The sequence below is a fragment of the Hyalella azteca genome, unplaced genomic scaffold (genome assembly GCF_000764305.2).
Source record: "Hyalella azteca isolate HAZT.00-mixed unplaced genomic scaffold, Hazt_2.0.2 contig17406, whole genome shotgun sequence".
NCBI classification, from domain to species: Eukaryota; Metazoa; Arthropoda; class Malacostraca; order Amphipoda; family Hyalellidae; genus Hyalella; species Hyalella azteca.
Genome location: NW_025947190.1, coordinates 356971 through 371403, shown reverse-complemented (window position 1 = coordinate 371403; position 14433 = coordinate 356971). Strand labels below are relative to the sequence as shown.

General features: G+C 39.7%; 1 protein-coding gene across 1 annotated transcript in view; it reads right to left on the bottom strand.

Moving 5' to 3' along the window:
- LOC108682694 overlaps nucleotides 1-14433 on the bottom strand; it is a 63191-nt gene continuing 48758 nt past the window's right edge. Inside the window, exons 3-17 of the mRNA XM_047885253.1 lie at nucleotides 9678-9761; nucleotides 9148-9286; nucleotides 8747-8889; nucleotides 8063-8134; nucleotides 7188-7312; nucleotides 6663-6760; nucleotides 5910-6133; nucleotides 5227-5319; nucleotides 4898-5046; nucleotides 4442-4545; nucleotides 3869-3946; nucleotides 3592-3734; nucleotides 3065-3181; nucleotides 472-2724; nucleotides 1-261 (exon numbers count right to left, since the gene is read on the bottom strand). Of these exons, the coding sequence (XP_047741209.1) occupies nucleotides 232-261; nucleotides 472-2724; nucleotides 3065-3181; nucleotides 3592-3734; nucleotides 3869-3946; nucleotides 4442-4545; nucleotides 4898-5046; nucleotides 5227-5319; nucleotides 5910-6133; nucleotides 6663-6760; nucleotides 7188-7312; nucleotides 8063-8134; nucleotides 8747-8889; nucleotides 9148-9286; nucleotides 9678-9761 (3852 nt within the window). The 3' untranslated portion in view covers nucleotides 1-231. The remainder of the gene's footprint in view (nucleotides 262-471; nucleotides 2725-3064; nucleotides 3182-3591; nucleotides 3735-3868; nucleotides 3947-4441; nucleotides 4546-4897; nucleotides 5047-5226; nucleotides 5320-5909; nucleotides 6134-6662; nucleotides 6761-7187; nucleotides 7313-8062; nucleotides 8135-8746; nucleotides 8890-9147; nucleotides 9287-9677; nucleotides 9762-14433) is intronic.

Here is a 14433-nt window from a genome sequence, read left to right as displayed (position 1 = left end):
TAAAAATTTAAAAAAGCAAAAAAATACTTCATAATGAAACGCAAATTAATGATCCGGCACACACGTTTGAAAACAGTGAATGGTGTTACCTTGGAAGCTTCAAGTTCGCTTTGCTAAAAATCCCGTAATATCGTATGTATTCGATTAAAGTCTTTTCTTCTGTGAGCTAATAAATCATTAGCGTATTCGTTTTGGCAGTCAAACTGTAGCAAGAGATGTATATGAATGTTTTCAGAACTGTCCAAGATTCATCCAGTGCGTCTGAAAATGAGTGAAAAATTAAATTAGAAATTTTCCTTCAATATTCAGTGGATAAGAGGTTGAAAAGAAGCAAAACCAAACAATATAATTTTAGAAATGCATTTCATAGTATCCTTGCAACCAACAGCTATTTCAAGCAATTCGCTTCAAGTCAAATTATTGGCGTTTTCCATGTTAAAATTTTGTATTAACATCGGGCCAAGGACCAACCTGTGGTGTGTATGGTGGAATGCCAGGAGCGTTCGTAAGAAAATGCATTTGATTTTCGAAAGGTTCAAGTCGCAACTTTGGGTTGGCAAACTGGCGCTGCGTAGACTGTGGGAAATATTGTTGAGGTTCAAACTGCGATAAGCTTGTTGGGAATAACAACGAATTTTGTTTCTCGGATGTCCAGAAGTTCTGCGCACGTGGTACTGCCAACGGCTGGCGTTGAGGGACGCCAAAATATGGTTGTTGGAGATATGAAGCCTCGTTGAAAGCCTTCTGTTGAACGTTTAGCATTACATCTGCATCATTTGTGTTCAGTTGTCTCAGAACGTTTCCTTGCTGTGACATTTGCGGTGGTCGATTGTTCGGATACACAACTGTTGGCAATGGGATATCCTTTGTTCCAAAGATTAGTTGTGAATTCGGATTATTTGGGTTCATGAAGCTATTCTGACTACCATGGCGCACGTAGAGTGGATTGCTGATGGAACAGCCAGCTGGCCACGAAACAGGGTAAGAAGCGGACGCATAGTTACTTATCTCGTCATCGATCTCTGCATTAACAACGTCAAAGTCAGCATTAGAGCCATAATGAGAGCCTGTAGGTAGGCTGGTGCTGCTTCTTTTCAGGCTCGGCGATACTTCCCTCGTAAAATTTCTTTTCTGATCCACGACGTTTGGTTGCAACTTCGAGCTGAAATTTTTGAACGCCGAAAATTCAGACGTGTTGCTTCCAGACGCATCTTCATCTGGCTGGTTTTCAGGGTTATTGCAAATAAAATTATCTTCATTCAAAGGGATTGTACCTCCCGCTATTATATCCGTCGATTTATTTGTTATTTGTCTCGGGTCTGGAAGTGCAGGTGAGGCCTTGAGATTCTTTGCCTGCTTGGGTAGATGAAATTTTTCTTTTTGTGAAGTTTTGCCGATGCAATCCTGCCAGTTGAGAACCAAGTTTCCTGAGCTCACGTGCGATGATGGCAACTCAGGCGTTTCGTTCACGAATGGTTTGTTTCTTCTGTATAACTGAATGAGATTTTTCTGTTCATCTTTTTTTTCTTGGACGTATTTCTCTAAGTCATCTGACTGTTCGTTGATCATCTTACTGTTGGTCGAAAGAACTGCATTACGACCTGCTGCATCAGACTTGCAGTATATCGGTGGATTCGCGGACAATCTTATCTTGGGTGCAACTGATGCCACAATCTTACGATTCTCTTCCCGTTTCGGCTTATCTGGTAGCTTTATAGGTAGGAAGATATCGGGAGATTCGTTTTTAGATCCCTGAATAGGCCATTGTTGTCGGAGCTGGTCTAACAGAGCAGTTAGTCGTGGCTCTTTTTTAGGGTTATCTTCGGAACACGACGTTTGTTGCGGATACTTCTCAGCTTCTGACAGGGTGGCGAGTTTTGCTTCAGTAACTTGAGGATCATCCTTCCTTGCAATGGTCACTAAACCATTCGTCTCTTTTTGAGGAATGGATGTGAATCCAGCCAAATAACGGAAAAAAGATTGCGTGCCTTCGTTCGCTTCTGTGATTCCATGGCTCTTCGCCGTTTTCAATGCTTGCAGTTTACTGGACAATGATTTTTGTGTGCTAGCTTCTCCTTGAAGACCCAAATTAGCGTTATTTTCGTTGATAGGATTGGGACGGATAAAATTTGCTTCTGCGGTAGATTTGCAATGGTTTGCCTCTCTACGACTCTCGGAATCAGACTCATTACCAGCCTTGAGCATGGGATTAAAATAATCTAAAATGCTACCACGAATGTTCCCAAGGGCATTGTCTGACTTCTGCTCATTATCTTTAATGGCACTACCCTCATCTTCCTGCTTCGAATTCTGCTTATGTTCACTTTCGCGGGAATGAATTTTATCGGCAGCGCTGTCATTGTTACAAGTAGGTGTTTCTATCTCAACGCAGTCGTCCCATGACACATCGAGAGCGAGGGCATCATTCTTGAGCGTCGTTTTATCTGACTTTCCAGCTGATGTCGTTTGGCCAGTTAAAATTGGATCCATACCTAGGTCTAATGCAGGATTTTTTAGAATACTAATGGCCGAGTCGACTTCATTAGGACCATCAATCTCTATAATTTCTTTGTTCTTATCAAGTTCTACCGGTTGACGATTAGGTTTATGTGCAACATTTTTACCAGCATCTGAACGCATTAGTTTTGGTTTAGTGTTGATGAAGCCGAACTGTGCGAATGCCGGAGTCTTTGGTACATTTTCTGTAGAAGAGCTTGCCTCCAGCTGCTCGGCAGAGAAAAATGTTATGATTCATGGCAGCTCCGTTATTGGAATGTAGAAAGCATAAGAGATTTATCTATTAGCATAGGAGGCTATATGGGTGAAAAAATAAATGTAAATTTCACGTGACACACAAAAAGTTTCTTAATTAATAGTCAACAGTGTTCCTGGAAATTCTTATCCATCATCGAAGAGTTATTGGAGTTATTGGAGTTTCGATTATCATCGAAAGCCAGCGATTGAAAACTAATTCAATACAAACACAATTAAAAATGTCTATGGAATGGAATAAATAATTGACTGGGAAACATAGTAAGATTATTAGCCACATGAGAGCAGTAACCTTGTATCGCTTGGCAGGGAGGTTCTGCGTGCGCGCCTCTCCCATGCGCTTGCTGTTAGACACGACGGCGTTGACGGTGCTGCCGAATGCCTTCTGCTGCGGCTGCCGGACGCCCACCTGATCGGCAGGATAAGCATTGAGGCCGACCACAGAGTTATAGGCTCGTGTAGATTTGTACTTGAGTATGCAGGGGCATCACTAGGCCTATTGTAGGAGAACTTCAGTCCCTAAAATATTCTTATGACCCATAATAATTTAAATTAAGATTATAAATAAAAACACACGCCCCCGACTCTTAGAACCTAGTGACGCTCATGGGAGAATGATGTCTAAAGAGTTGAGGCTTAGTGACCACTGTCATGATGATGATAAATGTAACTAGGTTGAAGTACAAAACAGAATAACAAATGCAAATTTGTTACATAGAACTTCCATCGCCTGTATTTGTTTGGAACAACCTTACTAATTCATGGAAGCAATACACAAAGTGTTGGTTGTTGAAGAGGTTGCTGCAAGACGCTCATCACCTTGCAGCAGTTGTGAGCGCAGAGCAGCTTGTTGGCGCACTGGTGCAGGCACGACCGTCGTGACGCGGTACTTGCAGGGCCTGATGACTTCAGGTGGTCCCGGCATGCAGCTTCTTGTGGTGGCTGCGTTAAGGCTGGCACTTCTTTGGTCAAGCCGTTTGAAAAAATGGGGTTAAGTTAAGGAACATTTGTAATTTCAGTATTATTATGAAGTTTACGTAGTAAGTTTTAGCAATAACTAAACTGCCCATAAATTCTGGTGGTTGAGAGCTCTCACCTTGTTCAGTGGGTTGAGGGTTCGGCCATCGCGGACCGCTGTATCGTGGAGTGAAGTTGATCTGGATGTCCAAGCCAGCTACACGGGATAAAGAATAAGAAGCTTAATAAATTAAAATTGCAATTAAACATCTTTCCGGAAAAGAATCTGTAATAGATAATATCCAGGTGAATAACTTTTGCTGAAATACAAAACAAAATAGACTGCTGAGCTGATCTGAGCATTTCTTTATCACACACCTGCATAATGCTTACGATTCTGCGCGTGAGTAGCGCAGTTGATAAGACACAATATACTGTATAAGCTTTGAAAGACACAAAAGTACTACAAGGCGCTCGCAAGCACACAAATCCAATAATAATTCTGTTATTGCTCTAGTCACGTGGCCATGAGGGGATCACGCAAAGACTGGAATGTGCCAGCCTGTATTCACTAGCCAAGATTTGTAGTCAATTAGGAAATAGTTAATTTAATTAGAATTAATAACGAAACAAATTCTGAACGAAGAATCTCGTTAGGAATGTCGGTGCATTAAACTTAATTAACATAAGGAACAAGAGTGCGGCAGCGTACCCCATGTCTCTGAGACGAAGTTGAAGGCCAGCTCGTCTGCTTCAGCAGGTCGCTTCACCACCACACATCGCTTCACTTCGCCCGCTTGTATCAAGCTGGCGTCGCTGTAAACAAAATCATTTAGAGACCACACGACTCATGCTACTTAAAATAACTCCGACATTATAAACCTATCATTTATGTGATTAAAAGAAGACATCCCCCCAAAAAAATTTCATACAGGATTTCGTTGAAGATTTTTGTTGTGCAAATAAACCCGAAGCAAAATTAACAGATTAATCGCAATTAATTTATCTCCATAAATAGAAAAACGCGCTGGGCCAAGCAATGGAATATACATTCAAAACTTCAATTAAAGCTCGGAAGAATAGCATGGAAAAAATTTTCCGTTTTCAAATGCAAGTACCTGGAGTATATTTTTCTAAGCCCATTTCTATTTCGTGGGATGTGACTTACGTAATTCGTTGAGAAAAGACGACGTTGTTGTCCTGGTCGCCGACGATGAGCAGACACGAGTGTCGGGGGCCCACCGGACTGCCCTCCTGCACGGCGCTCGCGTTACACAGACGGACCACGACCTCCAGCGTGCAGCTCTCCTGCTGCACCTGCAACGGCACACCATACTCACCGTAATCGTCACTATAAAGTTTTCACGTATATAAAAATGTTATTTTTTAGACAGTCCTAATCTTGACTCGTTATTTAAACGAAAGTATATCATTGAAAAACATCAATAAATAATGATATATGTAATTATATAAAGGAAACCATTATCTGAACATTACCCATCCCTGCTGCTGAAGCGTGAGCTCATAGCGCGGCAGGTGCGATGCCATTTCCTGCAGCTTGTTTCCGAACGGCGGCTGGCGGCTGCACACCTAACAAACAAATTATATTTTTAATTTTATGCGCGATGTGTCTACCGAGAAATTTTTCAGAAGTACTTTTATAAAGTCTCCACGTATGTTGCAATATTTCTCCAGGAACATTTTTAAAAACTCAATGCACAACAAGGAGTTAAACCACAATAGATTTGAACCCCCAAGTTCATTGATGAATCTACGATCACATAAAAAAGTAGTCGGTACTCTGTCTCTCCGTGAAACTGATCTTTTTTTAACCCAGGTCATACTTTGAGCTGAATTACATTGATTTAAAAGTAAACATTTTACTGTGACTAAACCATGCTTACCAACGGAATTTCGGATAAAAAATAATATAACTCAGTACTCACTGCAGTGAGTGACAGAGAGCGCATTTTCTCGTCGACGAAAACGTGAAGTCACGGACGGACAGACAGACGGACATGGCGAGCACAATAGTGCATTTTTTCCATAAATGAGAAAATGCGCTAAAAACATATATCAACATAAATTTGTTTTGAATGAACCACCTAAACGTGAGATTTTGTTTGACCAACAGGATGACCTCGTGCCGACCCAAACTCCCCACCTGGACGTGAACCAACCATTTCGATGTCCCTAGGATTGGCGCTCTCCAGCGCCGTGAAGCTCACGACGCGGGCGTTAACCAGCGCCGTGGCGAGCGCCGGCCCCACGCGCTCGAGCTGCCGCGTCACGAGGCGCGAGTTTTCCCACAACCGACAAGCAAAACATTTGCTCAGCAGCATGGCGTTCAGCTGAGCCTCGTAGTTATTAGTTGATCCTCGCGACCCTAGCACCTCGCATAGACCTGTACAACGGTTACGCAGGTTTTACCAGACACGTTGATATTAATGAATATTAAATGGTCAATCTGCTATTTATTATTGAAACTTGTCGCTTAGACCTGGGATGGGCTAGCTCATTAAACATTACTTGTGATGGATATGTAACAAAAAGCTCCATCTTCTATGTTTTTCTTAACGTACCCACCAATCCTAATCGCGCAAGCCCTTTAGTCTGTAATTAATCGACACTACACATGATGGCAATTTTGTTTAACCGTCGGACTTGATTTGAGTCTATAATGTTAGAAATTTAAAATAAAAATTTATAATTTACTTTGAATTTGTGTAATAAAAAAACGTGAGAAAATATTCAAGATAAAAATAAATAATCCGAGAACATTCGGCATCCTCGTTGAATGATGGCTGCGGAAAATAAGAAGACGCACTAACACTAGGAAGAACAGAATTTAAAACTAAACATAATTTAACCGTAGAGGTGAAGATCACGATAAGAATATATGAGCATTTAGTGTGCGGTGCAAATGTGCTTACACTTGGAGAGTCGCAGCCCCACACGCATGATCTTGTTGGTCTCCTGGCTTAGCCCAGGGTCTGAGAGGGGCAGGCAGCCGAACACGGCCTGTACCAGACTGAACAAATAGACTCATCTCAATTAACAGAGCTGTTACTCTTGAGCACCACAACGAATAGTGCTTCTCTTCAGTACTGCTGTCAGTCGCAAAGTTATTTGTTACTTTGATTGCATGTGCTAATCGCGCTAGAGTCTCATTTTGAATAGATAAGTCATCATTACATTAAAAACATTGTGGGGAGGGTAGCGCACGCGTGAACACATTTTAATGCCAGAAATACAATGATGGCCACTATTCGACCTTCATCCTTAGTCAACGGGTATATAAACTATCGTCACTATCTGTTTTTAAAATCTTGGTACCTAGAATTAAAGTCAGTACAAATGGGTTATGGCTTACTTTAACCCATAGATAAAATTGTTCATGCTCCCATGTCTATTAATTTTAACGGTGGAGTCAATAAAGCTGTTATATTTTGGCCTACCAGAAAACTTTGTTGACGCGGTTCTTAATCTTGCCCTGCACAGGGAAGCGAATGCTAGAGCCTGGCTCGTTGTTCGTCTTTTTCTGGTTCAGTTCATTGAGAGGACGTTTTTCCGATGTTCTAAGCTGCAACAAAATGGTGAAGGATATAAATTAAAATTTTAGGAAACGAATAAGAATTTACTATACGGTTTTGAAATTTGCGTGCAAATCGCTCAACAGTTATTATAGATATTTCATAAAAGATTCAAAAATTATTAAAATTTATGATGGTTTAGCTATATTTTGCCAACGATACATATAATTGTTAAGCTTATTGCTGCCTTTGATGAATTATTTGGCCTAATTAGCGGGGCTATTTTATTACAACACTTCTCTTTTACTTCACTTCTTGTTTGTCTGTCTGTCTGCTACAAATCTTGTAATCGAAATTTAACACACTTCTACTTATCCTATCGATCTGAAATTTTGCACACTTGCGTAAAGTTGGAGACAATGCATGAATGAATTGACAAAATAACTAATTTTAAGAAGAAAAATTTCTTTTCAATATTAAATTAACTTAAATTAATAATTAAACCTGAAAAAATAATTTTGTCAGCTACAAATCTTATAATTGATATTTGACACACTTTTACCTGTCCAATTGATATGAAATTTTGCACACTTGTGTGAAGTTGGAGGCAATGCATAAATCAATTGACGGAATAAATAATTTTGAAAAAATTGTATACATATATTAAAAAAATTGAAAATTAATTTTTTTAATATTCGAAAATAAAATTAGAAATTCATTGTACATCTGTAACATTGGAAACACTGGATTCTTTAGAAGTGTTGTCTTTAAAAAGTAATTTTTAAACGCATATTATTTACCTTGATGTCGGCGAATTCGTGGCACTCGGCGATGAGGGAGAGGAGCTCCTTGAGGCTTTCATCCCCGCGAACCTATTACCAATTTTGATTATATTTCAACATTCATTTGCACTCAATAATAGTTGAGCACACCACGATGCAAGAATTGTTCACTGATAATGGCATTAATTCAATTATATTGGGTGAAATATTCTCAATTGTGAAGATGTTCATAAGAATATGGTCATTAGGTACACGTTTCAACTTTGGTTTAGACTCCACCATGCATTAAAACTTGAATGTTATTGGCATGAAAAAATAACACTGTCTGCACAGTTATATTTTGCTTTCAACTTTCGAGAATTTTTGTGAGAATTAGAAATTTTAAGGCACAAGTCTTTTTGAACTTGAATCATACATTTGATGATATATTTCAATGAACTAATAACCAGCAGCTCGTTCAAAATAAATTTCTCATCGTGCATTTGCAAGCTAAACGATGTGATAATCGAGTTTGTGATAATATGCCTCAATGATTACCGTATATGAAAAGTCAAACCGATGGTGCGCGAGCTCCTTCTCTTTCATATATTATTATTTCCCGGTCAGTCATGAAGTTACCCTAACAAAATTTAGAGTCGCCCCAGCTTCTGGTAATCCAAATTAGTAGCTGACGCGTCTGTAAATTTTCATTGGGTAGGTGACCTTAAGCATGAGGTTCATGGAGCGGAAGGAGACGCAGTAGCGGGCCATGAGTTCACCGAGGCGAGTGGCTGTCAAGGCTCCCTGGTCGTCCACCACCACCAGGCCCGCCTTGTCTAGCAGGGACACCTCGCGACTGCACAGCTCTGTTGTGATCAGCCCAGCACCGTCAGACTCGAGCAAAAAATCGTGAAATAGCGGAACATTTCAAATCACGCCAGCAAATTAGAGAAAAATTCAATCATTGGCATTTTATTTTAATTTTAGTATCTAACCGGCAATTCCATTTCGAACTCAACACAAGTGACGAGCATGAGAAACGTACAGATGTTAAACAATAATTCTGAAGATAATAGTGTTTATTCGAGTGATTTAAACAGTGTGGAGTAAACATAATGATTGACCGGAAAACTTGGAGAGGAGGCTGGTCAGTTCCCTAGGGAAGCCGTAGTGTTGGGGGTTTTGCTGCGCGCGCACGAACAGGAACGTCGACTGCAGCCACGTGACGGCCACGTGGACGCTGTACACCGTGCCCAGCACGATCTGGAGGACACCACGACAAATTATTATCTAATAAAATATATGGTGATATCTATGATGATTTTAATGAAAATAAAGATAAACTTATATTAGATGAACGTCACCTCAGTATTTAAGCCTTATGATTTGCGAGCAAAATAATAAATTTGTGAAATACGTGTTCTGAAGTTGAGCTTAACTGCTACCATGATCTAATCACTATAATTTTCCAAGAACAACGAAGGTTATTTGAGCTATGATTGTGGTACAAGATAATGGTTATCAGGTTATCTTTAATTCAATAATGATTGGATGGCCCCGTGCGAAGGGAACTTTGACTCTTTAAATTAAAGAGTGAACAAACGATCAAACATTAGCATATATTAGGAATTTGCCTCAAACATTTTACAGTTACCTCAGCGTTGAGATGTTCGATTAGGTTAAGATGGAGGTGACTCTCTAGCGATCCGCTGCCCGTCACCAGCTGCTCGTACTTGCGCTGGGCAAAAAGATGGAGCAAAAGTTGAAGCAACGACAATAACTCGTTGGCATTGAAACAGAAATAATAGCTATTTTAGAGCATCTGGCGATGCGATCGAGGCATAGTTCGGTCCATGAAATAAATTCTGCGCCACATTAATTTAGGACCGTCGTGGTTTATGCTCTATCATTTCTTTCATGTAAGTACAAGTTTCCTACCAAAACTCACTTTTGTTATTAGGCAAATTCTACATTACATTATCGCATCATACTGATAAGGATGCTGAGTTGGAATCTTCAAGAAAACCTCATTACAGGACTTTAGAGAGTCAGTTCACATTGCAGTCATTTTGTCGTTTGATTACTGAGGCTTTATTGAAGATGAGGTTAGTTTTTGCTCCGGGCAAGTTTGCGTATATTGCATTAGACAAAATAAAGCACTTGTATTTCAATTTTAGTTTCTGTAATTTTAGTTTTTTGCACCGAGTTGTCGAATGAAATGAATGGAGTAAATAAAACGAAAGCTGCTTGCCGGCCATGCACGGTAAGATCAAATTCAGCCTATCTGTTCGCTTAGTCATTTTTGTTATAACACCTAGTTATCGACGACCTTGACTTTTATGTAAATATACTTATTGATAATTGCTCAATATAATGGGTAATTTAATCATAACACAACTAGCACCAAGGGTTAAGGGGAGCGCTGAAAAGGCGCGTTTTGTAGCTGCTGAAAAGGAGCGTCTAACGCAGCAAACCGCATGTATGTGCGTGCTCTAGTTTTTGCGTAAAGCAATTTCAAAAATATTTAAATGAAAATTTTTTAATAATAAAAACAGAAATTTCTTTAAATTAAATCTGTATATATAGATCACTATTCTCGTTAATTGCAAAGTGTTTGCACTCGTTTGAAAGCTACAAACAAGAAGCGTTGAACAAAGCTAATACCATGGATTTAGACGCAATAATTTTTGCAATGTGGCAATGTGATAGCATGGGCTGCAATATCAAGCAATTTTTTAGGCATATTCTTATTTCTTTTCAACAAATTTTACTTATTTGGCTCCCTTGAACAATTAAAAATTTCAAATTGCGCTATCTAAACAACCTATCTCCTCCTATAATTTTCAAGCTACATCATTGAGAGACATACAATTCGATGCGAAAAAAAAAATCTCTAGCGATCCAAGGATCACTTTTTTTTATTTCGTTTTAGTTTGGAATATATATTAAAAAACGGGAGAGGGAAAGGAAAAAATTACAAAATCAGAAAAATCATAAAAATTAAATAAAAGTGATCGGTCAATCGCTAGATAACGAATCGAATGATATGTTTATCGATGTTGTAGCACGTTAATTGAATGAGGAGATTTTTACGGTACCCCCCCCCCCTTTTTTTTGCCATTTCCTACGAATTTCACGTTTCCTTTCATTTTTTCGAAATATTTACACAAAAAAGTTATTGATTTCGGTTTTACATATGTGTACGAACTTTCAAAATGATCCGTCCGTAAATAAAAGTTTTTTTTGTTTACCCAAACGCTCACCCTTGAGCGCACACATGCATGGTCTCGGAAAAAAATATCGCTGTTCGTGTTCACACGTCACAAAATAAATGGTATTATTTTGCTTATTGCGGACAGGAGCTTTTTCCGTTTTGCTTTTTATTTGCGGATGCGTTGCGGATGAAGATTGCGTCGTAGGAGAGGAGGGCTATTTGTTCCAGCTAATCACTAATTTAATGGTCATCAACCATCCTTTTGATGCTTTTGAAGCATGACAGTCTTGGCAGGATCCTCCCCATCACATGACTAATTGTAAATGTGACTTCTGTACAGGACCTTTCCAAGATGTGTACAAAATCCCCCAGACAGGAGGCTCCCCTGTTGAGTTTTGACCCTGATGGTAGCAGTCAAGTAGATTAGAAGATTAGCATCAGCAGGTCTTGAACAAAATACTTATTTCCCCTGTACCCAATAAAGATGATGCTCCAGGCTGCGCCATCCCAGGCTGGACCATCTGGCCGTGGCTCTCTGTCTGGGTAGACCCTCCAGTTAGGTAAGGGTTACTAACATGCGTATAGCACTAATTCCGGGACCTAGTAGTTGAATGAACTAACAGAACAACATCTCAGATTTGCAAACTTACCGAGGCCTTTGCCCTCAGGTTTGTGCGGCCAAACCCTTGCTGCCTGTCCAGACGTGAGGCGAGTGGTGAAGAACCAAGTCCTCAGAAAGCAGATAGAAGAAGAAGAAGAGACGAGGGCTACTTTTTCAGGCAATTTTTTTGTGCAGTTTGCAAAATGGTGTTTCTAATGTGAAGCCGTTGTAAATTACATTGCAGGCGCATACAATTAAGTATCTCAAGGTTTTCATATTTCTTGAAGGAAAGTTGTGAATTTAATGAATAAATACCGTCAAAAACTTCATCGATACACGGAAGGAAAGGTAACTGTTGTGAAATGTTGCTTAGTAGAATTCAATGTTTTATTTATGGTCAACATTTCTGCTGAGGTGAAGCTACTAGAAACAATTCTTCCATGATAAACTATTTCATTACACCAGTGGTTCCCAAAGTGGGCGATAGCGCCCCCCTAGGGGCGTTGGAAAGATTTTGGGGGGCGGTAAGGAAGAAGAGGGCGGTAGGGGGGGGCGGCAGTCCGAAGTCGAAGTCCAAAGTTCGAACGTTTGTTTCAAAGTTCAAAAATTTTGTTTCAAAGTTCAACACGTGCAGCACATGACTCCAAGCGATGGTTTTTTTCACTCAGATCTGTTTTTTTAACCTGTCCTGGGCTTACGTCTCGGACAAATTAACGGCCGGACTCGCGGCAGGTCTCACGACCAATTTTCAAATTCAATGATCAAGGAATATCTCTCAAACTAATTACGTAACTTGGCTTGATGAAACTTGGTACACGTATTCATTAGGACCAAACGGTAATGTTAGGCTCGTGAAATTTTTTTTGAATTTTGCCTTCATTTGTTTTTGCTATAGTTATATGGCAATACGGGCTGAAATTCACAGTGATCAAGGAATTTCTTCCAAACTACTGAACAGATTTGAACGAAATTTTGAATTTATAGTCCTAACTACCGAACGGTGATGCTTAGCTCGTGAAAATTTTTTCGATTGTGCCTTTGTTCGCGAGTTTTTTTTTTTCATTTCACCTTCATTCGTGATTCAAACATCAATACGCGCTTAAATTCGCAGTACGTAATCAAGAAATTTCTTCCAAACTTCGAACAGATTTGAACGAAACTTAGTATTTAAATAACTAACCTCAGCAACAATGATGTTACGCTCGTTAAAATTTTTTCGATTTTGCCTTCGTTTGCGAGTTATCCGGCTATACGTAAACGGCTCTTGGTTAAACCGGACGGTAGAAAAGCTGGTCGTTTCTCCTATATCTGTAAAACTCGCGAACGAAAGAAAAATAAAAAAATTGTCACGAGCTAAACATCACCGTTGGGAGGTTAGGTATATATATACAAAGTTTCGTTGAAATCTGTTCAATAGTTTAGAAGAAATTTCTTGATCGCCGCGAATTTAAAGACAAATTACCCGGCGGTAAAGGCAGAATATGAGGATGTGTGAAATCAAGCATGACGGTGAAATGAAAAAAACTTACGAACGAAGGTAAAATCGAAGAAATTTTTATAAGCTAAAAAATCACCGTTTGGTAGTTAGGTATGAATATTCAAAATTTCGTTCAAATTTGTTCAGTAGTTTGGAAGGAATTCTTTGATCACTGCGAATTTCGGCCTGTATCGCAATATAACTCATGAATGAAGGTGAAATGTAAAAAAAATTTCACGAGCTAAGCATCACCGTTAGGTTCTGATGAATACATGTTCCAAGTTTCATTGAGCTGCGTTCATTAGTTTGGGAGATAATACTTGATAATTGAATTTATAGTTTGGTCGTGAGACCGGCCACGAGTCCGGCCGTAAATTCGCCCGATACGTCCTATAGGTTTCGAGTGCTGAAACAGTTAAAACAGCTGAAAAACATATTGGTTCACTAAATGGTGTTCTATTTGTGAAATACACATTTGTGCTTAACCTTTATTTTTTTAAAATTGCAGCGTACTAAAATTCAAGAAAGAGGCGTATGTTTTTATATGTGTCTGTGGGGGGGCGCTAGAAATTCACTAGGGTGCCAAAGGGGGCGCCAGCCTGAAAAAGTTTGGGAACCACTGCATTACACCATTCTACCTCGCCCTAATGGCACTATAATTGCGGCTTGAACTCAAGCCTAACGACAACATGACGACCATAGTTTCGCTAGTAAAAACCGACTTAAACCGGCTAGTAAACCGGCTTAAAAACATGTGAGGCGTAAGAATGGCCTGGCCCATCATACAGCCACAAAATTTTTCAGTTAGGGTAATTTCAGTGCAGGCGTTTTGAGCTATCAAAGTGCGATGATAATCACAACGGCTGAATGATATAAAAATGACGTCCGGTGGCAAACCAAACGACTACGTCACTTATCAAGCGGAAATATGACAAGATATGAGAAATTTTCACTAGGCTGGCGACAGCCCATTTTGTCCTCATTACGCCAGCCGCCAAGAAACAGGAGTACGCGCTTAATTCTGCTAAAAGAATGGTCTGATTTGCCCGACAGTATGCTTTTGAACTCTTGATGAACGCTGATGATACAGTATTTGGAAATACAGCTCAGCTTGAGGA